At 43.5% G+C, this 25872-nt stretch overlaps 1 protein-coding gene across 1 annotated transcript in view; it reads right to left on the reverse strand.

Annotated features, from left to right (window-relative positions):
- Positions 1–211: 211 nt before the first annotated feature.
- The window catches only part of afg1lb (AFG1 like ATPase b), a 32269-nt gene continuing 6608 nt past the window's right edge, over positions 212–25872 (reverse strand). Inside the window, exons 6-13 of the mRNA XM_014205505.3 lie at positions 24052–24151; positions 18705–18763; positions 13176–13258; positions 11363–11433; positions 10968–11068; positions 3352–3492; positions 2813–2920; positions 212–1655 (exon numbers count right to left, since the gene is read on the reverse strand). Coding sequence (XP_014060980.1) covers positions 1503–1655; positions 2813–2920; positions 3352–3492; positions 10968–11068; positions 11363–11433; positions 13176–13258; positions 18705–18763; positions 24052–24151 — 816 coding nt within the window. The 3' untranslated portion in view covers positions 212–1502. The remainder of the gene's footprint in view (positions 1656–2812; positions 2921–3351; positions 3493–10967; positions 11069–11362; positions 11434–13175; positions 13259–18704; positions 18764–24051; positions 24152–25872) is intronic.

Below are 25872 nucleotides of genomic sequence, written 5' to 3' on the forward strand. Positions count from 1 at the left end.
CTCCTGGTCTTGCCCCCCTCCCGGTCCTGCCCCCCTCCCGGTCTTGAATCGGGCTTTAGGTGGTCTCAAACACAACACTGTTAGAGCTACTAGTGTGCAGCTTTTACTTTCTGAAATCATCCAACACATCTAACATTTCCTAAGACAAATAGTTAAGTAATAATGTATGTTTTGCCTTTGCAGTTTCATCCTTAAAAAGGCTCAAGACACCTTTCTTTTCACCTTTAGATTCTACTGCATGGTTTATTAAACAGTAGGCACAAATACATTACATTTAGCATTTTTACAGGGCAGATGGCTGGCTACATACCTCAAGTATACTCACTGCTATTTCTTCCTTGATCTATACATTTTGTAATTACATGTACAGCACTTCATTTTATTATTTTGAAGTGGCACAGTTCAAACCCAACCATAGGGGGGCGGTAGTTATCCACCAAGAAGGACATTTGATCAGTTCATATTTCCATCCCTTCAGCGCATACTGATGATGTGTCGTCCCTTATTGCATAATTAGCTAATTAAGCAATAAGGCCAGAGGGGGTGTGGTATATGGCCAATATACCACGGCTAAGGACTGTTCTTACGCACGATGCAACACGGAGTGCCTGAACACCGCCCTTAGCTGTGGTATATTAGCAATATAGCACAAACCCCTGAGGTGCTTCATTGCTATTATAAACTGGTTACCAACGTAATTAGAGCAGTAAAAATACATGTTTTGTCATACCCATGGTATACGGTCTGATATACCACGGCTGTCAGCCAATCAGCATTCAGGGCTCGAACCACCCAGTTTATAAGTAGCTATACCTCCCTCTGTTCTCCATGTACATTTTAGGAAGACTAATATGGGACATGAATGAGTTTCTCTTGTTCCCGTCAGTTCCCTTTAAAGTACGTGAGGGAGATAGTACATTTGGAGTGTTTATCGGTTAGCTCCATAGACTTCGCATCATTGTATGTCCCATTATGGCATCTGTGACAGCATGGGCAGTGCCATTGAGGGCATCTCCATTTTTAAGTAGTCAATTCTCTTCTATTACTTTTATGATTTGGCAAAAAAAAACTGAAAGGGTGCACACTGCCACCTAGATAGTGTGTTGTTTGAACAGGTATAAATACAAGGTTGGCGATTTACTGCCACCTGCAGTTATGAAATGTTTCCTCACAGGTATAATTAATTGGCTGATCCCTCCTGGTGACCTGGATGGAATTATGTGATCCTTCCCTAACCCATTGGAAGTCCCACCCAGTTGACTACTTGCTAAAATGGGCTTTTGGACACAAAATAAAGTCCTCTATCTCCCTGACTGTTGCGAGGTGTTTTAGCTTGTCACGTTATACTCCAGTCTAAAGGGATATAAATGATTGAGCCCTACTGTACCAATTGTCTGTGTTTTATGATGTATTTTTGCTGGTTATATTATACTTCAGTCTAAAAGAGAAGTTGCTGTTGGTTACCCGTCCCCTTTATTTGTTGTGAGGTCTTTGGGGGTACTTTACTGTGATCCTCTCTGTGTGTGTGTAGTGTTACTGCGGTCCCCCTGAGTCCAGTACATCTCCGTCTGCATCTCGGTCAGTCTGGAGACGGTCCTCTGGAACGCAAAGATCTCCTCCTCCGCTGTGAACAGAGACAGACGGTCCCCCACATCCTACAAATAGGACGGCAGACAGTGGGTTTAACTCAACTACAACCATGACCAAAAACAATGGGGTCGACACAAACATGACCACAAAGAGAATTTAACACGAACACAGCAGTTAACAAACCACAAACACAAATGTTTATATCAAGCCGTGGTTGGAAAAAACGTTAAAAAAATGTTTTACAAAGAACAGAATCAGAACAAGGAATGAAAGTGATCTATACTCATCCGAAACAGAACCATTCTTTTAAAATCATGGAAACAGGTTAATGTTATTTTACGTTCCGGGAATTTTTTTTACAGTCACACAAAAAAAATGCAACAAAGTGCCTATGCAAAGCCCTCACTATCACTCAAAAATGTATTCCAGCGTCTGCCTGGCCTGACTGGTGAAATTCTTTGCCAGTGTGTGTGTGTAGGGTACCTCACCCACTGAAGCATAGGCTATTGTAGCCTAGTGACGTTACAAGCGTGATTCAGAAATTAGAGAGAGAGATTTATAATTAGAGAATAATGGATTCACTTTTTCAATGCTAGTTAAGGATACTATAGTATGTTTCACATTGGATTTATTCCTTCATAGAAGCCGCTCCTCCTAGGTATAATTCTGTGGACCTAATTCAGATAATGCATGTCATAACAAGATGCCCAGCGCTTCAAGCCTCCTCCTCCACCCTTTCTCATGCTCTCCTCAGCTGCAAAATTCTGTTAGCATCTCACGCCCTACTCTTGTCTGTCCACTGTATGGAAACAACTAGGCCTATATCTTGCCCGTTCCATAGTAAACTGCTCTATCCCCACTGATTGATGAAGTCATTTAATGTTAAGCTACACAACAAAAATAAAAATTAAGATTTCAGAGGTTTAAAAAGGAACAGGTGGGCCTCCGTACAGGAGTTGCAGTGATGGGACAATTGGATATCACGAAATTGAGGAGAAAAAAAGTGGTAAAATAAAAAAGGAACAATATAAACCGTTACTTTTTTGGGGTTCGAACCGGTTCCTAACTTTATTTTGCTGGTCGGAACAGTGGAATACAAAATAAATGATGGTTCTGTTCAGAACGGAACAATTGGAAAATAATTTTTGGTTACAACCCGACATCAAGGAATGTGTTTTTGGTTATGTTCTGGTCTTGTTGTGGTTGGACCGTGTGGTCTCACCCCGCTCAGGCCCAGGTCGTCCAGTAACATGCGGTCGCGGTCGTCCTCCCCTCCAGAGTGGACAAACAGCCTGTCCAGAGGGGCATCAGCTAACAGCACCACCCTCACCTGTGACAGATGGACAATGGAATGGTAACAACTCTGTAACAACTAAAGTGAAACAGTGACACCTGCTGTAAGATAGAGTGTGGATAGATGGTTACAGGGGATGCTATTGCACATAATAACACCTACAACAAACTACAGTATAGACCCTGCAGCTACGGACCATGGCAGTATGTCAAATACTTGAGTTACAAACAGGTACAGATTGGGAAGCACCTAGGCAGCAGTACCTAACACCTGGTAGTTTAGAGCGTTGGGCCAGTAACCAAAAGGTCGCTGGTTTGAATCCCCGAGCCCACTGGGTGAAAAATCCTTGAGTAAGGCACTTAAACCTAATTGCTCCTGTAAGTCGCTCCTCATAAGAGTCTGCTAAATGACTAAAAATGTTAATGTAAAACATCACGTTTTCCCCATGCAGTGTGACTGACACTAACCTTGTTGTCATAGAAATTGTCTATCAGTGTGATGAAGCGCCGTGCCTGATCCTTCAGAGTGAGGGTAAGCATGGGGACATGACGGATAAACACTGTGTCAAACGCCTGGGCCATCTCCAGGTAGTCACTAGCACCCACTGGCTGGAACATACAGAGACAGGGATAATAAGCAAACACACACACGGAGGAGTTTAAATGCAATCACACAAGTACAGATATAGGATCTTAATTTGACCTATATTGTCCAGGCAAAATAATCCTGCAGCAAAAGGACTTGAATGTTTAGTCCACAATGTTGCTTGATCGGTGGTTAGGCTATTAGCTGGCCAAAAGTAGGCTACTTGAAAAGTGCAATACTGTTAATTTAACAGTGGGCTTTCAGTGAACTTATGTAAATCACAACGTTCAACTGCCGAAGACGTGGATGTCGATTATGGCATCCCCCCGCACCTCTGATTCAGAGGGGTTGGGTTAAATGCGGAAGACACATTTCAGTTGTACAACTGACTAGGTATCCCCTTTCCTGCGGTGCAGGAAAATTCTCAGCAACAAAAGATTGATCAAATTGAGATCCTATATCTGCATAGTACAATGTAGGGATTAATATGGCAAACCAGAATCCTGGGACTGTCCCTGGAACACTTCGCATTTTCAGATTTTTTTAATGACAAAACCCAGGAAATTAAAACATTTTCCCCCAAACACACACTAATGCTATTCCACAAAATACACAACACGCGCAGCCAAAGAAAGCTACAAATTCAATAGCACATTATCCAAACAGGTTTTCACATGTAAGCCTTTAGCCTAGTGTATTTACTTCACACAAAGTCACCATAAATTCAAAGCACACGTATAATTGAAACCGACAGACTGCACATGCGAACTGAACGCATTTAATAAACCCTACAGGAAACCCCTACAGTATAGCCTATAAAATAACATGTGCCTCTTTGAGCAGTCATTGAGACTCTTCAGACAGTCATGAATTTGATAGGCCTATGCACAATTCACTACATAGGCATCTCTGTCACAGAGATGAAATCTGTTAACAATTCAGAGATGCACGAGGAAAAATCCTATCTTCTCCTGTCCTAGAGCCTAGGCTATTTTCCTATCCAGTGTGAATCCCACTCTCAACCCAAAATCCTGACTCCTGTCTCGCATTATAATTCCTAACTTCATTCTGTATTCCATAGGCTGCAATGCATTATTTAACAACTATTTCCACTTGTCATCTCCCGGTTATTCATGAGATGATCTGCTATCTCCTCTATAATCATCAACTTGATCCCGTTATTCATGAGCTGATCTGCTATCTTCTCCATAATCATAAACTTGATCCCGTTATTCATGAGCTGATCTGCTATCTTCTCCATAATCATCAACTTGATCCCGTTATTCATGAGCTGATCTGCTATCTTCTCTATAATCATCAACTTGATCCCGTTATTCATGAGCTGATCTGCTATCTTCTCTATAATCATCAACTTGATCCCGTTATTCATGAGCTGATCTGCTATCTTCTCTATAATCATCAACTTGATCCCGTTATTCATGAGCTGATCTGCTATCTTCTCTATAATCATCAACTTGATTTTGCCAAACATATGAGATTCTGTCATTAGTTGAGGGAGCAAGTTCAGCAACTATGGTCATTTGACTTGTTTGACTCCCGTTACAAAGTTTGTATGATTTGACAACACTATACTCGGGTGCAGATAGCCTACTGCTGAAATGCACTGAATTAATTGAGGAAAATGATAACGCTCTGAATTTATGAACGGCCTGTTTCACAAAGTGACTCTATCATTACTAAATATCAGTTTCATTTGGTCTGAAATCTTTACATAGTGGCGCAGCCAAGCTGACAAGATGGGGCTGAGCCCCACTTATTTGTGAGAACCCTGGCATAGTGACCATACAGTGCATTCTTAAAGTATTCAGACCCCTTCCCTTTTTCCACATTGTTATATTACAGTCTTATTTAAAAATAGATTAAATAAAAAATGTTGCTCAATCTACACAAACAATACCCCATAATGACAAAGCGAAAACAGTTTTTTTAATTTTTTTGCAAATTTATTAAAAATAAAGTATTCAAACCCTTTGCTTTGAGACTCGAAATTGAGCTCAGGTCGGAAGTTTACATACACCTTAGGCAAATTAATTTAAACTCAGTTTTTCACAATTCCTGACATTTAATCCTAGTAAAAAGTCCCTGTTTTAGGTCAGTTAGGATCACCGCTTTATTTTAAGAATGTGAAATGTCAGAATAATAGTAGAGCGAATGATTTATTTAAGCTTTTATTTCTTTCATCACATTCCCAGTGAGTCAGAAGTTTACATACACTCAATTAGTATTTGGTAGCATTGCCTTTAAATTGTTTAACTTGGGTCAAACGTTTTGGATAGCCTTCCACAAGCTTCCCACAATAAGTTGGGTGAATTTTGGCCTATTCCTCCTGACAGAGCTGGTGTAACTGAGTCAGGTTTTGGAGGCCTTCTGTGGGATTGAGGTCAGGACCTTGTGATGGCCACTCCAATACCTTGACTTTGTTATCTTTAAGCCATTTTCCCACAACTTTGGAAGTATGCTTTGGGTCATTGTCCATTTGGAAGATCCATTTGCGACCAAGCTTTAACTTCCAAACAAAAACACACAAAAACATGCCCGCACTTGCCCACAATCACACACAAAAACGTGACATGCACACAACCACAACCAGTCAGAAAGTTGGAAACCCCCAAGCCCCGACCGGCACGCAAGCGCGGCACAAGTAGCCGTCACTTCCACTTAAGCACCACACTCCCCGAGATGGTCCACATATGGCCTCCAAACTCTGTCATATAAGTCTGTTTTTTTTTTTACTTCGTAGTATATAGAAACCTAGTGGGATGTAACTAGATAGTTCAGTCCTCCAGTTTGTTATTGAGTATGAATATGAGGCGTTTCCAATTGATGGCTATACACATTTTTGCAGCAATTAGACCTAGATTAGAACACTGTCTCTAATATTGATCACCAATATTAACATTTCCCAACAGACAAAATCGTGGAGATGGATGGATATAAATTCCTAGCCACAAGGAAATAATAGCACAGACAGTACCAGTCAAAAGTTTAGACACATCTACCGATTCAAGGGTTTTTCTTTATTTTTACTATTTTCTACATTGTAGAATAATAGTGAAGACATGAAAACAATGATATAACACATATGGAATCATGTAGTAACCATTTTATATTTGAGATCCTTCAAAGTAGCCACCCTTTGCCTTGATGACAGCTTTGCACACTCTTGGCATTCTCTCAACCAGCTTCACCTGGAATGCTTTAACAACATTCTTGAAGGAGTTCTCACATATGCTGAGCACTTGTTGGCTGCTTTTCCTTCACTCCGCAGTCCAACTCATCCCAAACCATCTCAATTGGGTTGAGGTTGGGTGATTGTGGAGGCCAGGTCATCTGATGTAGCACTCCATCACTCTCCTTCTTGGTAAAATAGCCATTACCCAGACTGAAGGTGGGTTGGGTCATTGTCCTGTTGAAAAACAAATTATAATCCCACTAAGCGCAAACAAGATGGGATGGCCTATCGCTGCAGAATGCTGTGGTAGCCATGCTGGTTAAGTGTGCCTTGAATTCTAAATAAATCACTGACAATGTCACCAGCAAAGCACTCCCACACCATCACACCTCCTCCTACATGCTTCACGGTTGGAACTACACATGCAGACATCATCCGTTCACCTGCTCTGCATCTCACAAAGGCACGACGGTTGGAACCAAAAATCTAAGAGACCAAAGGACAGATTTCCACCGGTCTAATGTCCATTGCTCGTGTTTTCTTGGCCCAAGCCAGTCTCTTTTTATTATTGGTGTCCTTTAGTAGTGGTTTCTTTGCAGAAATTTGACCATGAAGGCCTGATTCACGTCTTCTTTGAACAGATGATGTTGAGATGGTGTCTGTCACTTGAACTGTGAAGCATTACTTGGGCTGCAATTTCTGAGGCTGGCAAATCTAATGAACTTATCCTTTGCAGCAGAGGCAACTCTGGGTCTCACTTTACTGTGGAGATCCTCATGAGAGCCAGTTTCATCATAGCGCTTGATGGTTTTTGCGACTGCACTTGAAAAAACGTTCAAAGTTCTTGAAGTTTTCCGCATTGACTGACCTTCATGTCTTAAACTAATGATGAACTGTCGTTTCTCTTTGCTTATTTGAGCTGTTCTTGCCAGAATATGGACTTGGTCTTTTACCAAGTAGGACTATCTTCTGTATACCAACCCTACCTTGTCACAACACAACTGATTGGCTCAAACGCATTAAGAAGGAAAGGAATTCCACAAATGTAATTTTAACAAGGCACACCTGTTAATTGAAATGCATTCCAGGTGACTACCACATGAAGCTGGTTGAGGGAATGCCAAACGTGTGCAAAGCTGTCATCAAGGCAAAGGGTGGCTACTTGTTTAACACTTTTTTGGTTACTACATGATTCCATATGTGTTATTTCATAGTTTTGATGTCTTCACTATTAGAAAGTGAAGACATTTGCGACCAAGCTTAAACTTCCTGACTGATGTCTTGAGATGTTGCTTAAATATATCCACATAATTTTCCTGCCTCATGATGCCATCTATTTTGTGAAGTGCACCAGTCCCTGCTCCAGCAAAGCACCCCCACAACATGATGCTGCCACCCCCGTGCTTCACCTTTGGGATGGTGTTCTTTGGCTTGCAAGCCTCCCCCTTTTTCCTCCAAACATAACGATGGTCATTATGGCCAAACAGTTCTACTTTTGTTTCATCAGACCAGAGGACATTTCTCCAAAAAGTACAATCTTCGTCCCCATGTGCAGTTGCAAACCGTAGTCTGGCTTTTTTTATGGCGGTTTTGGAGCAGTGGCTTCTTCCTTGTTGAGCGGCCTTTCAGGTTATGTCGATATAGGACTCATTTTACTGTGGATATAGATACTTTTGTACCTGTTTCCTCCAGCATCTTCACAAGGTCCTTTGCTGTTGTTCTGGGATTGAGTTGCACTTTTCGCACCAAAGTACATTCATCTCTAGGAGACAGAACGCATCTTCTTCCTGAGCGGTATTTTTTTTTTTTTTTTTTTTTAATTGTCATTTAGCAGACGCTCTTATCCAGAGTGACTTACACTAGTGAATGCATACATTTCATACATTTCTTTCTTCCGTACTGGTCCCCCATGGGAATCGAACCCACAACCCTGGCTTTGCAAACACCATGCTCTACCAACTGAGCCACACGGAAATACTGATACTGAATACTGGCTGCGTGGTTCCATGGTGTTTATACTTGCGTACTATTGTTTGTACAGATGAATGTGGTACCTTCAGGCGTTTGGATATTGCTCCCAAGGATGAACCAGACTTGTGGAGGTCTACAATTTTTTTTCTGAGGTCTTGGCTGATTTCTTTTGATTTTCCCATGATGTCAAGCAGAGGCACTGAGTTTGAAGGTAGGCCTTGAAATACATCCACAGGTACACCCCCAATTGACTCAAATGATGTCAATTGCCTATCAGAAGATTCTGAAGCCATGACATCATTTTCTGGAATTTTCAAAGCTGTTTAAAGGCACAGTCAACTTAGTGTATGTAAACTTCTGACCCACTGCAATTGTGATACAGTGAACTATAAGTGAAATAATCTGTCTGTAAACAATTGTTGGAGAAATTACTTGTGTCATGCACAAAGTAAATGTCCTAACCGACTTGCCAAAACTATAGTTTGTTCACAAATTTCTTGCTGAGTGGTTGAAAAACAAGTTTTAATGACTCCAACCTAAGTGTATGTAAACTTCCGACTTCAACTGTACATCCTGTTTTCATTGATCATCCTTGAGATGTTTCTACAACTTGATTGGAGTCCACCTGTGGTAATTTCAATTGATTGAATATAATTTGGAAAGGCACAAACCTGTCTATATAAAGAGCCACAGTTGACAGTGCATGTCAGAGCAAAAACAAAGCTGTGAGGTAAAAGGAATTGTCCGTAGAGCTTCGAGACAGGATTGTGTTGCGGCATAGATCTGGGGAAGGGTACCAAAACATTTCTGCAGCATTGAAGGTCCCCAAGAACACAGTGGCCTCCATAATTCTTAAATGGAAGAAGTTTGGAACCACCAAGACTCTTCCTAGAGCTGGCCACCCGGGCAAACTGAGCAATCAGGGGAGAAGGGCCTTGGTCAGGGAGGTGATCAAGATCCCGATGGTTCCTCTGTGGAGATGGGAGAACCTTCCAGAAGGACAACCATCTCTGCAGCACTCCACCAATCAGGCCTTTATGGTAGAGTGGTCAGATGGAAGCCACTCCTCAGTAAAAGGCAACCTGACAACAAGTTTGGAGTTTGCCAAAAGGCACCTAAAGGACTCTCAGACAATGAGAAACAAGATTATGTGGTCTGATGAAACCAAGATTGAACTCTTTGGTCTGAATGCCAAGCATCACGTGTGGAGCAAACCTGGCACCATCCCAACGGTGAAGCACAGTGGTGGCAGCATCATGCTGTGGGGATGTTTTTCAGCTGCAGGACGACTAGTCAGGATCGAGGGAAAGATGAACAGAGCAAAGTACAGAGAGATCCTTGATGAAAACCAGCTCCAGAGTGCTCAGGACCTCAGACTGGGGCAAGGTTCACCTTCAAACAGGACAACGACCCTAAGCACACAGCCAAGACAACGCAGAAGTGGCTTCGTGACGGCTTCGGGACAAATCTCAATGTCCTTGAGTGGCCCAGCCAGAGCCCGGACTTGAACCCGATCGAACATCTCTGAAAAGACCTGAAAATAGCTGTGCAGCGACGCTCCCCATCCAACCTGACAGAGCTTGAGAGGATTTGCAGAGAAGAATGGAAGAAACTCCCCAAATACAGGTTTGCTAAGCTTGTAGCACCATACCCAAGAAGACTCGAGGCTGTAATCGCTGCCAAAGGTGCTTCAACAAAGTACTGCGTAAAGGGTTTGAATACTTATGTAAATGTGTGCACAACATTTGAGATAAATACACCTTTTGGCGTATGGATCATTTCTGGGATCTTTAATTTCAGCTCATGAAACACTTTACATGTTGCGTTTATATTTTTGTTCAGTTTAGAAACAGTAAAAAGGCCAATGCTATTCCCTGCTGAACAAAAACAGTTAAAAATAGCCTGTAGTCTTTGACCTTGAACAGCGCACAGATGAATGAATATAGAATTGGAGGGGACAGGAGGGAGCAAGGACGAGAGCAGAAGGAATGAGAATGAGCAAGAAAAAATGTAAAAGAAGAACAGGTAGAAACAAAAGGGAAGGACACAATGAAGGAGGTAGAAAAAAACAGCAGGAAAAAGTACAATGAGTGGATGAATTAAGAAAACAGGAAAGAGAGCGAAGGGGGGAGTGAGGGCAAAAAGAGAGAAAGAATAAGGAAGAATAGAGGGATCTGGTTGGAAGAGAAAAAGTAGCAGAGCGTAGTCAACACAGAGAAGAGAGAGAGAGATACAATAACAAGCAGGAGAGAGACGGAGTTGGGAGAAAGAGAGAGGGAGATAAATACAAATAAAGAGAGAGTGATAGAGAAGATGGTTGTGGAAGTAACTCACTCTATCACACAGTTCTTTAAAGGTACAGTCAGCGATGGTTCCACAGGTCTTCTCCAGTCTCAACTCTCTGCCCTGCACCGTCAGGACCCTGGGACCCGTTACTACGGAAACGCACACACGATTAATTGACCAAACATAGAGCTGATCATACACAGACATCAACTCAATACTGAAACTATGGCCACTACTTTAGCCTCAATATCACTGGCCCTAACAGTTAACGATAGTAATGTAAGTTCCAATAGTGTAAGTGAACATATTCTGTTTGCCTCCATTTTTCCCCTTCTCTCTTTTTCTCCTATCCTTGTCTCTCAATCTCCCCAGTCCACTCTCTCACCCTTTTATTTTCTCTCTCCCCCCTTTCTCTTACTACAAGAGGTACATTAACTTCCTACCATTGTTTTGTCTCACAGCCAGCTCGTGAAACAGCGTATCCATGAAGGCCTCCGCATTAGGCTCTCTGGTGCTGCACACAAATACACACAAACAATGGGGAAGAGAGAAAGAGGGGGAAAAATAGAATATGAAATTAATAAGGCTGAAGTGGCCACATCAAACAGCGGGTGCGGGGAGAGGGAAGGAGGGGGGTACTTAGCTTTTCACTCCATCTCCAAAAAACGAGATGTTAGACTGTAAACACAAACATTAGCCTGTGAATGCGTGGCAGATTGAATCGGTCTGTCTGTGCATGTGTTTTAACTCTCGTTCAGGTAAAGAGGAGTGCAATGTGTTTTATTTGCATACACTGAAAGAGAAAAGCACTTGAAATCTCTGGCTACGCAATGAGCAACGACAACGTTATTCATACTCTGTGTGTGTGTGTGTACAGGTAATCGGAAGAATAGTACTCTGCCTTTTCAAACTCAATCATTTTGTATTTCTCTACTCCTCTATCTGTCTCTTTATCTCTCACTCTAGGTTAGGGATCTTACTGTAGGTTAGGGATCTCACTGTCACTGTAGGTTAGGGATCTCACTGTCACTGTAGGTTAGTGTCCTTACTGTCAATGTAGGTTAGTGTCCTTACTGTCAATGTAGGTTAGTGTCCTTACCTACTCCTAACTCCCTCTGCCTTTTTCGGTCTGTCCATCTCTTGCTCTCTCCCTGATACTAACCTGCAGTGACATTAAGGACACTGACCTACAGTGACAGTAATGCAAACTGGCAGAACAGTTAGTGTGTGTGCTTTGTTAGGTTCCCACATGAAAATAAATACTATAGTATACTATGGCGTAAGTCCTACAGTATTCACTGTAGTGTTTTTGCAGACTTCACTGTAGTATTCATTGTAGTGTTTTTGCAGACTAAAGTTAGCAAAAACTGTATTTACTGTAGTATACTGTAGTATTTACAGTCAACTATAGTATAAATACTGTAGTAACAAAAAAGTGTAGTATACATACTATAGTAATTACTGTAGTGTTTTTGGAAACTGGTGAATACTGTAGTATTTACCGCAGTGTTTTTGTGGATTGCATTGTTTTTTGAGATATTACTGTTGTATTTACTAAAGTGTTTTTGTTGTATTATTTTTTACATAGAAATGGGGGCTTTCTCCTTGAGGAAACCTACTGGAGAAGTAATAAAAAACCTTCTGCTCTTTTCTATAACCTATAGAATATACACAATATATAATCTATACTTGGCATGTAGGTTTCTCACTTATGGCGGGCGCAAATTGGGATATGGGGGAGGGGAATGGGCAGGGTATATGAAAAGGAAATACTTTAGTATTACTAAAGTTAAACTACTTTTCTGTGGATAACACTAGTATTTACTACTATAGTGTTCTACAATGTACTACAAAATGCTATAGTAAGTACTACACATGATCGAGAGATACGACAGTGTTTAGTATAGTATTCTACACTTCACTACATGATTACATAGTAAGTACTGTAGAATTCTATAGTAAACTGTAGCATTTTTTATGTGGGTTGATGTAATAGTGTTATAGTTGCCATCACTGTGTTATATCTCAGGGATTGTGTAAACAGGTATGTGTGTGTGTCCTCCATACTGCCCCACACAGAGAGATGGATTTGCAGAGTGGGGGGGGGGGGGGGGGGAGAGACACAGGGACAAAGACAGACAGAACAAACACAAAGATGAGCTAAGCTCAAGAGACTGACTCTTATTTAGGAGTGTGGCTATAAATCCTCTTTCACATTGTGAGAGAAAACACACATGCATGCATACACACACTTACAGGTAGTAGAGTTTCCCTGCTGAAGGTAGGTCCAGTCTTCTGTAGTCAACTCCAGAGTCTATGCCCATGGGCTGGCAGTATTCCTACACACACACACACACACACACACACACACACACACACACACAGAGAAAAACAATGTGCAATGTGGCCAAAACAACCTCGGCACCAAAACTAATGTGGGTTTGTGTGTAAGAGGGTTAAGGTTTTGTGTAAGTGAGAGTTAGTGAAAGGTGCATAATAGCATTTCCACAGGAGCGGGACAATGGATAGAAGTATGGCAGTAAATGTACTGTAATGTTTTAAGGCTTGACTAACTTCCTCATGTTTTTGTCATGTTTTCATTGTTGTATTTATCTAGCTGATCTGCAGTCCTTTCTTAAGTCAAGTGGAACAGCAGAGTTCAAACTTCTGCTGCAGAGTTCAAACTTTCCCAGTAAGTATAAAACGGCAACGCGATACATGTCAGCGAGCGGGGCACACTATAATCATTATCTCCTCTATTCTCAGAAAAAAGAAAAGAGAAGAAAAAAAACGTATATCATCAAACGATCGCCGTGCCAGACAAATCAGTATTCAGTGACAGCTCGGAGCAAATTATGAAATCAGTGAATTTGTGCCACCGGCCTCCTTGAGCAGTGGGATAATTAGCAATCACCACAAAGCAAGGAGACGGAAATACTCCATTCTTCTACCTCCGCTGTCAACTTCTTATCTCTGCGCCCGCTCACACGAACGGGGTTCCCACTCCGAGCCAATTGGTTGAATCAGGCTTAATAACAACCTGACAAACTCTCCATCCCCCACGCACAAAAGGGATATGTCATTTCATCAACCCAGCCGCGACCTCGCTAAGCAGCGCCGCGGCCGACAGATAAATAGTCCCTCCGCAATAACACCTCGGCGACGCCATCAACCACCACGTCGCATTACAAAACTAACGCTAATCTTGTCTTCTCCCGTCTTTTTTTCCCCTCTTCGATTTGTCTACCTATAGAAGCCTGATGGGTCACTCACAGCATCTCTTGAAGGAAAATAAGAGAGAGAGCGAGAAAGAGAGAGATAGCAAGATAGACAGAGACGTGAAGGCAACACAATCAGTGATGATGGCATCATTGGTTATTTCTAATCAGATGAGCAGGAGGCCTTGTGGGTTATTACATGATTACTATATTGAGGGGTTTGGAAAGTTCTCACTCTTTCCTTGCAGATTTCACTCACCTATGACTCTACTCTTCTCTCCATCTCGCCACCAGTCAAAGAGCACCCTTGCTTGCTTTATCTTGTTTTCTCACACAGCCATGACAGTCTCTTTAGAAAAAGTCATCCTAAAACATGTAGCTCCAATCATGTCATTGTCCAAGCTGTCCACCACTCTCTCTTTGACAGCCGTTTAGCATAAAAACAGTGGTCCCCCCCCCCCTTTTCTCTGTCCCTCACTCCTCAAAAAGTTGCTTTTGAGTTTTTCAAAGAGCGTGGTGCCATTGAGCGGCAACAAAAGCCAAGGATAGCTGACTACTGCGGCCTGATGAGGTCCACTCCCTCATTACCAACTGCAGAAAACATTTGATGCTTTTTTTTTTTGTTTGGCCCAGAGAATTGACCAGGCCTCAAAGAACATGGGGTGGGAAGGCTGAAAAAGAGTTGGGGGGGAGGGCAGGGAGAGAGAGTGTGTGTGTGTGTGGGGGCGGGAGTTGGAGGGGAAAGGTTGTCATCCATTCATCCGTGTGTGTCTTACAGCCTGTGTGAAGGGGGAGAAGAAAGGGGAGGGAGGGATAGAGGGGTTGGGAGAAAGAGAAAGCCTAAAACAGTGCCTTTATGCTGGCCCGTCCTGGACGACTCTTCTGACATCAAAGTGTTTTCACTAACTGGGGAGGGAAGCGGGTGTGTGGTGAATTTATTCACTCCAAGTGACGCTACAGGGGGGACATAACAATGTGACCACCCTAATTACACCTAATGAGCTATTCCCTTAAAGTGTGACTGCCTTGGGTCCTGGATGGTTTGTTCCACGGGGTCGTTCTCACAACCTCCCCCTGCCTCGGCTGCTCCTCTTGAGGAAACATCTTTTGAGCACAGGGCCCGCCTTTAGGTGATCCAGGACCCCACTGAACCCCCCCAGCTCCACTCCTCCAGACCCACCCACCCCCAGCCTCCCTCCCGTACCCCCCCACGGCATGCAGCGGCATGGGTAGGAGGGTGTCCCATCTGCACCTGGCCACTAGCGCACCAGAGAGAAGCAGACAATCACAACAGTACTCCTATAGGAGGGAGGCAGTCAGAGAGCAAGAGAGCGAGCGAGAGCAGGAGACTGGAATGAAGAAACACAGGGAATGCACGGAGAGAAATACAAATAAAAAACTTAGAACAAATATTCTAGGGGCAAGACAGAATGACAGTCCTGAAAGGAAAAGGCATTAAAAATAAGAACACCATTACATTTCACCGATAGAATGTCCATGGAAACAACAAATGCAAGGCTATTTATATTCCATTGGAAAATACATGACTTGAACCCTCTGCTGTGAAAAAAGTAAAACCCAAGGCACAGGGAGCATTATTGTTATGTAACTAAATGCCAGGGGGACAATAGCAGCCATCAATTTTCATTTACTGGGAACTCTTCAAACCCCTCTACGTAGGTCCTCAACAGACAGAAAGGCCTTTACTAGAGAGGAACACAACCATTTCAGTCAATTTTTTCCTTGCAGCAGAGCAATCTGCACTGGTCGACTTATTTATAAAAATATATATTTTCAAAAAAGAAATGGCTGCCATACAAAGCAATTAGCCACCACAATGGAAGGCTAGATGAGGAGAGAAAGAAAATACAGACAATCAATTTATCATATTTCTCCGGCATCAAAAGAGGGCAGGGAAAAATATTCAGTACACACAGAGTCCTGTCCTTGGGCCTGCAGAGAGAGAGAACAGAGTGAGAGAAGAAGGAGAAAGAGGGGTCGAGGGAAAGAAGAGTGAAGAAGCAAAAGTTGGAGGAGGGACAGAGAAAGAGAATGCAGAAAGAAATGCTGAAGAGAATGAAAGGGTGGGATAGAGGACAGATCGAAGCGAGTGTGATCTCCCTCTCTCGCTCTCTCTTTCATCACATATGTAACTACCCCTGTGAGCGCTGGGAACAGTAGGAGGGGGGCTAGGCAGGAGGGTAGCGGAAGACTCGGCAAGGTAGCTAGTGGGGGGCAGAGGCATGGTGGTTTGGGGGGCTTGGGAGGGTGGTTTGTGGGGCTTGGCAGGGTGGTTCGAGGGTCCCTGGGGTCTCCTCTAATCAGAAGTCAATAGAGATATAAGACATCCAATCTGGAGAGGAAGGAATTAACCCCAAACACTCCAGCTCAGGTGACAGGGAGGAGAGGTAAGAGGCAATTTTCACACCCTCACTCATTCACTACTCCCACATCCTCCCAGTTCACACCAGGGCTTCACCCCAAAACACACTGACTCTACATCCAAAGAGTCAGAGGGATGGAATCATTGGTCCCTTCCAGCTTTAATTCTAACTATTAAGGGCCACCCAGTGGGGGCAAGGAACCACCCCGATCTCAACCCCACCACCCCATCCTAATTTGGCAGAACGTCCACTGTTGGGAGGGGAGCATCCCCAAACTCTCCACTCTACCCCAAAACCAGATGGCCTCACAAAGGGGAACATGGGAGTCTGAAAGACAGGGGACAGAGAGGAGGCCGAATTGGACCAGGGGCATTCACAGTTCCTTATGAGGCTGGGATTAGGACGAGGGCAAGAGGTGGAGAGGGGAGCGGTTTTTGGGTAGGGTGACTTTAAGGCCCTGGTGAAAGACCAAAATGGAGGGGGATACACAGTTAAGCTCCAGTGACCCTGAAGCTCTTCATTAAACCCTCCCCCAAACCAAACCTTAATCCCCTGAGAACCTGTGCATTCCACAACCAATGGGTAGATAGAAGTTTGGGTGAAAGTGCTTTATGACTTTAAAAGCGCAACTGAAGCCAATAAACAATTTCTCTGATACAAAAAACGGCCTGTGGCATCAATATTAGTCAGAAACATTTATTCTAGTGTCAAAATTGATTACTAAGTGAAAATAGGATAATTTTGGCCAAAGTCAGTCTTGTCCAAAACAGACTTTTGTAAGTGAGTTTGTCATGACTTATTTGATGGTTAGGGTTTTGATTTTCCACAAAGGCTCATTTGCCAACTAACAAGGGATACACATCTGTGGTGATTGCGCTCTATCCAATTCTACTGCAGTAGACACAGACAGTGAGACAAACCTGCCCAGCACTGTAGCTGATTGGACTTTGTTTACATAAGACAACATGTGGCAAAAAAATTATAACTTGAGAAATACTGCACCAAATACCTTATCAAAATATAAAATTGAGTGACTAAAACCTCTGCAAAAACATCAGAATTAATTACAAATTTCTTGAGTTCTTAGAGAGTCATTCTGACTATTTTGAGGAAGAGATACTGACTTTGTTCCTATGGTGTCTCATGGGGGACAAACATTAGTAGCTTCCATATCAAACCACACCCCTAAGACAGAAATCTGGTTGTTCTTAATGAGTAACATGCAGAATCGGTACGTTAAGTATCTTTAAAAAAGGTTAGTGGTTGTGTTAACTACATACACCAGTGGTAAAAGGTATCATCTAGCCAATGAGAAAGGTCCTTCTTGGATTAGCAGATGCTCTCTTTAGGGAAATGCCTGGGTTGTCTGTTTTGCGTGTTCTGGTACGTCTTCTGATGATTACTCAGCAGTACCCCTGTTGTGTGTGTGTGTGTGTGTGTGTGTGTGTGTGTGTGTGTGTGTGTGTGTGTGTGTGTGTGTGTGTGTCCGTGTGTGTGTTAGAGCACCCACACAACCCTCCGTTTCAGAAGAGGGATCCATTTCCTAACGTTTATCTCTACTATTTAGTTGTGAAAAGTGGAAGAATGTTTTCCTCCTCTCCTGCAAAATGCATGTTAAATTATTCTGCAATTATTTATGATCATAGTCAGTATAAACACCTCGTAATCATCTCTGGTGCTGCCAGGATAATGGTTAATGGATAATGGTTCTACCTGCTTATAATAATGCTATTAAATTGCAAAGTAGTCTCAGAGCATTGCTAGTTTCTATCCATGGTGCTACCTCACAGCCCACCCCCCTCCTCACCCGCCTCCCTCCCCCCTCCCTCACCCCTTTCTCTCCTCACTTTGAAATGCAAGCAGGCTGGTTCATTCCCTCCGCTCGCTTGTCCATTTCCCATTCACACAGCGAGCGTTCACTCTCTTTCTATCCCCCTCGCTCTCTGTGTCCGTTTTGAGTCTTTCACCATCTCCAGGTATGATCAAAGTCAGTTTTGTGACATCGTGTGTGACACCGTGCTTCTCAGGTAGAAAACACACACACACACACAAAAACACACAATAGCAAATTGGAAAGAGACAGACACAGTAACAGAGGGTGTGTGTGTGTGTGGTGTCAGGTGGATGAGAGAAATGAATGAATAAATTAAAAATAGGAGAGAAGAGGGGATGACTGTCTTTACCTTCAACACGTTGATGAAAGGCAGGAAGGCGTCTCTCTGAAGTCCATTTTTGTACAGATCTGAAAGGAGAGGGAGGCGCCATGTTAGCGCTGCTGTTTAGCCTCCTAATAATGTAATTCTCCCAGCACAGATTGGCACATAAAGTGGCTATTCATGAACTAAAGGATGGGTTGGGAGGCAGCACAAAAGGGATGGGGGCAGAGGGAGAAAAATGGATTTCTCTACCCGCAGCAGCAGCTAGCAGCAGCAACATACAATTCATTACATTCCCAAACAATGGTGGCGGGAGAAAGGACTTTCGCTTTTTCAGCTTGGACATTGTCCACAGAGTCCCGTGAATAGACTTTCCAATTAGCTCTGCTGGAACAAATTACATCTGAAGTAGCATCCCTGATAGACAGATAAAACACACACACACACACACACACACACACACACACACACCCTTAAACTACTTGGAAAGATGGAAATGAGTAGGTGTTGTTGATGTTTGGGTTTAAGCTTACAGGAGTTGCAGCTGACAATGAAGTTAGACCTGTTTAAACGTTGTTACGGTACACTAAATGACCAAAAGTATGTGGACACCTGCTCGTCCACCATCTCATTCCAAAATCATGGGCATTAATATTGAGTTGGTCCTCCTTTGCTGCCATAACAGCCTCCACTCTTCTGGGAAGGCTTTCCACAAGATGTCGGAACATTACTGCAGGGACTTGCTTCCATTCAGCCACAAGAGCATTAGTGAGGTCTGGCACTGACGTTGGGCGGTTAGACCTGGCTCGCAGTCGGAGTTCCAATTAATCTCAAAGGTGTTCCATGGTGTTGAGGTCAGGGCTCTGTGCAGGCCAGTCAAGTTCTTCCACACCGATCTCAACAAACCATTTTGGTATGGACCTCACTTTGTGCACGGGGGCATTGTCATGCTGAAACAGGAATTGCCTTCCCCAAACTGTTGCCACAAAGTTGGAAGCACAGAAACGTCTAGAATGTCATTATATGCGGTAGCATTAAGATTTCCATTCACTGGAACAAAAGGGCCTAGCCCGAACCATAAGAAACAGCCACAGACCATTATTCCTCCTCCACCACCAAACTTTACAGTTGGCACTATGCATTCCGGCAGGTAGCGTTCTCCTGGTATCTTCCAAATCCAGATTTGTCTGTTGGACTGCCAGATGGTGACGTGTGATTCATCACTCCAGAGAATGCGTTTCCACTGCTCCAGAGTCCAATGCGGCGAGCTTTACACTCCTCCAGCCGACGCTTGGCATTGTGCATGGTTCTTAGGCTTGTATGCGGCTGCTCGGCCATGGAAACCCATTTCATGAAACTCCCGACGAACAGTTCTTGTGTCGATGTTGCTTCCAAAGGCAGTTTAGAACTTAGTAGTAGTGAGTGTCGATTTTTACGTGCTACAGCACCCGGCGGTCCCGTTCTGTGAGCTAATGTGGCTTACCACTTCACGGCTGAGCCGTTGTTGCTCCTAGATATTTCCACTTCACAATAACAGCACTTACAGTTGACCGGGGCAGCTCTAGCAGGGCAGAAATTTGACAAACTGACTTGTTGGGAAGGTGGCATCCTATGACGGTGCCACGTTGAAAGTCACTGAGCTCTTCAGTAAGGCCATTCTACTGCCAATGTTAGTCTATGTAGATTGCATGGCTGTGTGCTCGATTTTATCCACCTGTCAGCAATGGGTGTGGCTGAAATAGCAGAAACCACAAATTTGTCCACATACTTTCGTATATATAGTGTACCTTCTTAGTGGAGAGAACAACAGTTGGAGCTACAGCGCATTTGGAAAGTATTGACTCTTTCAACATTTTGTTACGTTACAGCCTTATTCTAAAATTGATTCAATAGTTTTTTTTACCTCAATCTACACACAATACCCCATAATGACAAAGCAAAAAAAAGTTGACATTTTAACAAATTTATAACAAATCAAAAACTTGAATATCTCATTTACATAAGTATTCAGACCTTTTACTCAGGACTTTGTTGAAGCACCTTTGGCAGCGATTACAGCCTCGAGTCTTCTTGGGTATGACGCTACATGCTTGGCATACCTGTATTTGGGGAGTTTTTCGCATTCTTCTCTGCAGATCCTTTCAAGCTCTGTCAGGTTAGATGTGGAGTGTCGCTGCACAGCTTTTTTCAGGTCTCTCCAGAGATGTTCGTTCGGGGGTGCAAGTCCAGAGCCACTCAAGGACATTGAGACTTGTCCCGAAGCCACTCCTGCGTTGTCTTGGCTGTGTGCTTAGGGTTGTTGTCCTGTTGGAATGTGAACCTTCGCCCCAATCTGAGGTCCTGAATGCTCTGCAGCAGGTTTTCATTAAGGATCTCTCTGTACTTTGCTCCGTTCATCTTTCCCCCTCGATCCCAACTAGTCTCAAGTCCCTGCCGCTGAAAAACATCCCCACAGCATGATGCTGCCACCGCCATGCTTCACCGTAGGGATGGTGGCAGGTTTCCTCCAGATGTGACGCTTGGCATTCAGGCCAAAGTGTTCCATCTTGTTTCATCAGACCAGGGAATCTTGTTTCTCATGGTCTGAGAGTCCTTTAAGTGCCTTTTGGCAAACTCCAAGTGGGCTGTCATGTGCCTTTTACTGGAGGAGTGGCTTCCGTCCTGCCATTCTACCATAAAGGCCTGATTGGTGGAGTGCTGCAGAGATGGGAGAACCTTCCAGAAGGACAACCATCTCCACAGAGGAACCATCTTGGTCACCTCCCTGACCAAGGCCCTTCTCCCCTGATTGCGCAGTTTGGCCAGGCGGCCAGCTCTAGGAAGAGTCTTGGTGGTTCCAAACTTTTTCCATTTATGAATGATGGAGGCCACTGTGTACTTGGAGACCTTCAATGCTGCAGAAATGTTTTGGTACCCTTCCCCAGATCTGTGCCTCGACAATCCTGTCTCTGAGGTCTACGGACAATTCCTTCTACCTCATGGCTTGGTTTTTGCTCTGACATACACTGTCAACTGTGGGACCTAATATAGACAGGTGTGTGCCTTTCCAAATCATGTCCAATCAATTGAATTTACCACAGTTGGACTCCAATCAAGTTGTAGAAACATCAAGGATGATCAATGGAAACAGGATACACCTGATCTCAATTTCGAGTCTCATAACAAAGGGTCTGAATACTTTATTTTTAATACATTTGCAAAGAAAATTCTAAAAAACAGTTTTCGCTTTGTCATTATAAGGGTACTGTGTGTAGATTGATGAGGAATTGTTTTTATTTAATAGATTTTAGAATAAGGCTGTAAAGTAACAAAATGTGGAAAAAGGGAAGGGGTCTGAATACTTTCCGAATGCACTGTATACTACAAATATCAATGTGTGTTGTGAGAAGGCTCCTATCAATGTGGTAATGGTTTGAAATAAGCATGTTTACTGCAACTTTAATAAAAAAAGTAAGGAGGAAGCAAATACAACACATTGAAAAAGTCCATTTTTTTACTGTGGGTGGAGAAGGTAAGCCTAATCATACAGCCCACATCCATCCTTTCAGGTTGTGTGTGAGATGCAACATTAGATCCCATTGAAATGTAAGGTGGCCTGACCTACAATGGGCCTGAGAGACAAGCAGCTAGATACACCACAATCTCTAGTTTGTAAACCTTGAAATGAAGCATTCAGCCTGTACTTCTCTACTAAACATCCATTAACACAAGAGCATCTAAAGGACGACAAGGCGACAACTGCTCTGCTCTAGCTACACAACAACAGACAAAAACAAGAGTGTGCTGGGGAGCGTGACACATCGTCTCTAAGTAAGTTCCCCTTCAATCACATAACCCACTTTAGCTGCTTTTGATAACCTAGCGTCATCTACATACCATATAATCCACTTCAGCTGCTTTTGATAGTCTAGCGCCATCTATATACCACATAACCCACTTTAGCTGCTTTTGATAGCCTAGCGCCATCTATATACCACATAACCCACTTTAGCTGTTTTTGATAGCCTAGCTAGCACAATCTCATGTGGAGATCAATAAAGGAGGAATCCTCCTTTACTTTCATGTCAGGCTGTCTCTGAGGGCTTAGTGTTCCATTTGCCTTCTAATTAAAAAACAAACAAGCATCTCCATCAAGTTTGCGTGGTCTGTCGCTTTGTTCATAATGGCTGGTAAATGTCAGACAAGCTTGTCTTTATATATGAAAGAGAGAGCGATCTCGGTTGCCATCAACTGGAAACCCATTGAGCGACGAGACATTGATGACGTTAGCCATGAGAAGAGAGCCAACGTCATGTCTTTATCTCTCGCTCTCCATCCATTCTTACTCCCTCTCTCACTCTCCCTCACTTAGCATTAAATGTAACATCACAGCCTCGACAAAACGACAGCGGTGGAATCAACAAAGAGAGAATGAGACAGAGAAAGAGAGGGAGGGAGCGAGCGAGAGGGAGAGATTAAAGAGTTTAAATGGCTCGATTCATGGAACGTGTATCAAATAATGTTCTCCTTCTTTCATGATTAAAAATAACGCTTTGAACAGTCTTTGATCCAGACAGGCAACACACACCACTGGACTTCAGGTGATTCAGATAATACAGTGGTATGGAGAAAAAGGCAAGGAGGGAGATGTTCAACATCAGTTCAACAAACAGAAAGAAGCCTAGTTCACCCCAGAGCCATATATTTAAATTCATGTCTGTGATTACCCCTCGCTCTTTCCTTCAGCATCATCATCAGGGCTGTGTTCAGTAGGGAGAAATGTTTTGGAACGGTGTGAAACAGGAAGGAACTTCTCCCATAAGAACACAGCATTTGGGGCGGCAAGTAGCCTTGTGGTTAGAGCATTGGGCCAGTAACCAGAAGGTTGCTGGATCGAATCCTCGAGCTGACGAGGTAAAAATCTGTCGTTCTGTTGTCCTGCCCCCGCCCTGTTCCCCGGGCGCCAAAGACGTGGATGTGGATTAAGGCAGCCCCCCGCACCTCTCTGATTCAGATGGGTTGGGTTAAATGCAGAAGACATATTTCAGTTGAATACATTCAGTTGGACAACTGACTAGGTATCCCCTTTCCCATTTTGTTTTGCCCAAATTGTGAGTATAATTGAAAAACAATGGAGTGAGCTATATAGAAGAGAAAGGTGAGCTTGACACGATGTGAAGTGAACAGGTTGGACTGGATGTTCAACAGCACAATAGGAGAAAGGAGAGAGCTGAATTGCTATACAAGCTGACAATGGTGTAGGACTGTGACTGTGCGTTTGTGCTACAAAAATCAGATAACAGTGCAACGATACCACAGTTAAGCATGAATGACGCATGTACATTCATGCGTCTTAAGAGACTCAGTACAGAGAGCGAATTGACTTTGACCTCACCGTCAGGAGGCCTGTTGGAGGTGGCCACCACCACTACCCCGGTCCTGAACAACGTCTGAAACAGCTGTTTCAGAGTCATCGCATCAGCTATGTCAGTCACCTGGGGGGAAAGAGAGAATTTAAAAGGCAGCCAGACTACAATGTGACATCTCTTGTGGCAGACAAGCATATGGTTGTGTGTGCATATAGGTCAACACATGGGAGCTGAGAATGACCACGTAATCTCCTGAGCTGATTAAAGTCATTTAGGTGTACGTCATTTCTATTCTTTCACCCTGGTCATGGTCACACCCGCCATCCCATTGCAAATGGTCACGAAGCAGCTTTCTGTCATGGACAAGTAGCCAAGCCAACGCGGCGAGGCTGAGCTAATCAACTAAACAGACAAAGCGAGAGAAAGAAAAGAATAACAAAAAAATGAAAGCAATATGAATTCAAACAGGGGCCACAATGGCAAACAAAGCGACTCCCAGATGGCCGCACAAAAGGTGTGAAGTGTGTGTGATTGTGTGTGCGTGTGAGATGGAGGACATTTTGTGAAGAGGGCCCTGACGGCGTTACTGTCCCTGAGCTGCTGCTGGCCTCTACGATCATTATCTATTAGCACTATGGAACCGCTGGCTTTTCCACCAATAGACAACTACACGGCACTATGTTGAATCAATCCACACATGTCAAGAGGACATTGGCAAACATAATGAGCAACTGATTGACTGACCATCTTGCCAAATAGTAAAACTGTACTTCTGAACCCCCAAATCTCTATGATCACTAATCAATCTCCTTGGTCAAATCCACTCTAATGTATTTCATTAGGAATCAAGCAGATTGTAGTCCATGTAGGGTTGTCCAACTTGTGGATAAGAGGAATGGTGTTCCTGTCATCTAATGGTCCCTCCCCCTCCTTAACATCCCTCTCTTTTCCTTGCCTTACAGACACTTATGACTGCCATCTCCACAGCATATGCTGCCTTTCTTAGCCTGGAGTGTCTTCTACTTTCACATGCTAACCCCTATGCCCTCTGCCAATACTACATTAGCATCGGAGCTAAAGCCTTGATTTTGCAACAAGGCAGCAAGAGGCACTCTCCTTCAGCAAATTAAGGTGTGGTGTGTGTGTGTGTGTGTGTGTGTGCCACATCCACATAAAGCCAAGGTGCCTGGGCCCTATATACACTCACTGAATAGGCCCCATTTCCTCCAGCCGTTATTTTTCATTTTAATTTCAAAAGAATCATTTAATTATGACCTTTATCCAACCCATATTTGTTTATTCATGGGCCCTAAACACACCACACACTCCAAGGGCCGATATTGATTGCTGAATACGAAGAGAGGGGAGAGAGATAGAGATACGAAAGGTTTCCCAGAGAAAGAGAAGGGGGGCTAATATACTGCACTTGTGTAACACAAAAACAACGGTGCCGCCGCCGCCACCACTGTCGATATTCAAATGAGCATCCAATTACTCTAGCGGGGAGTCAGTTTACCGCGGCGTCGCACTTGGGTGCCAAATTAAGCCTCTTTTGATCTTACACCCCTTTACGTACACAACAACACAACCTGAGTAATTTCACAGATAGGCCCCACTGACTGGGGTTCTGAGACAATGAAAGCCTGAAGCGCTTTCTTCCCACTCTGTCTCTGTCCTCAGTCTCTCTCAGTCTCTCCATCCCTCTCTCCGTCTCAGGCATCCTTCTCAATGCCCAGTATTCATTAGAGAGACTTGGAGGGGGGTGGGGGGGGGGGCTACAAATTACTGATAATGGCACAGTGCTAATGAAGAGAAAGGAGAAATGTCATTAGCATTTAAGAGGATAA

This window comes from Salmo salar, chromosome 06 (genome assembly GCF_965601325.2).
Source record: "Salmo salar chromosome 06, fSalSal1, whole genome shotgun sequence".
Lineage (NCBI taxonomy): Eukaryota > Metazoa > Chordata > Actinopteri > Salmoniformes > Salmonidae > Salmo > Salmo salar.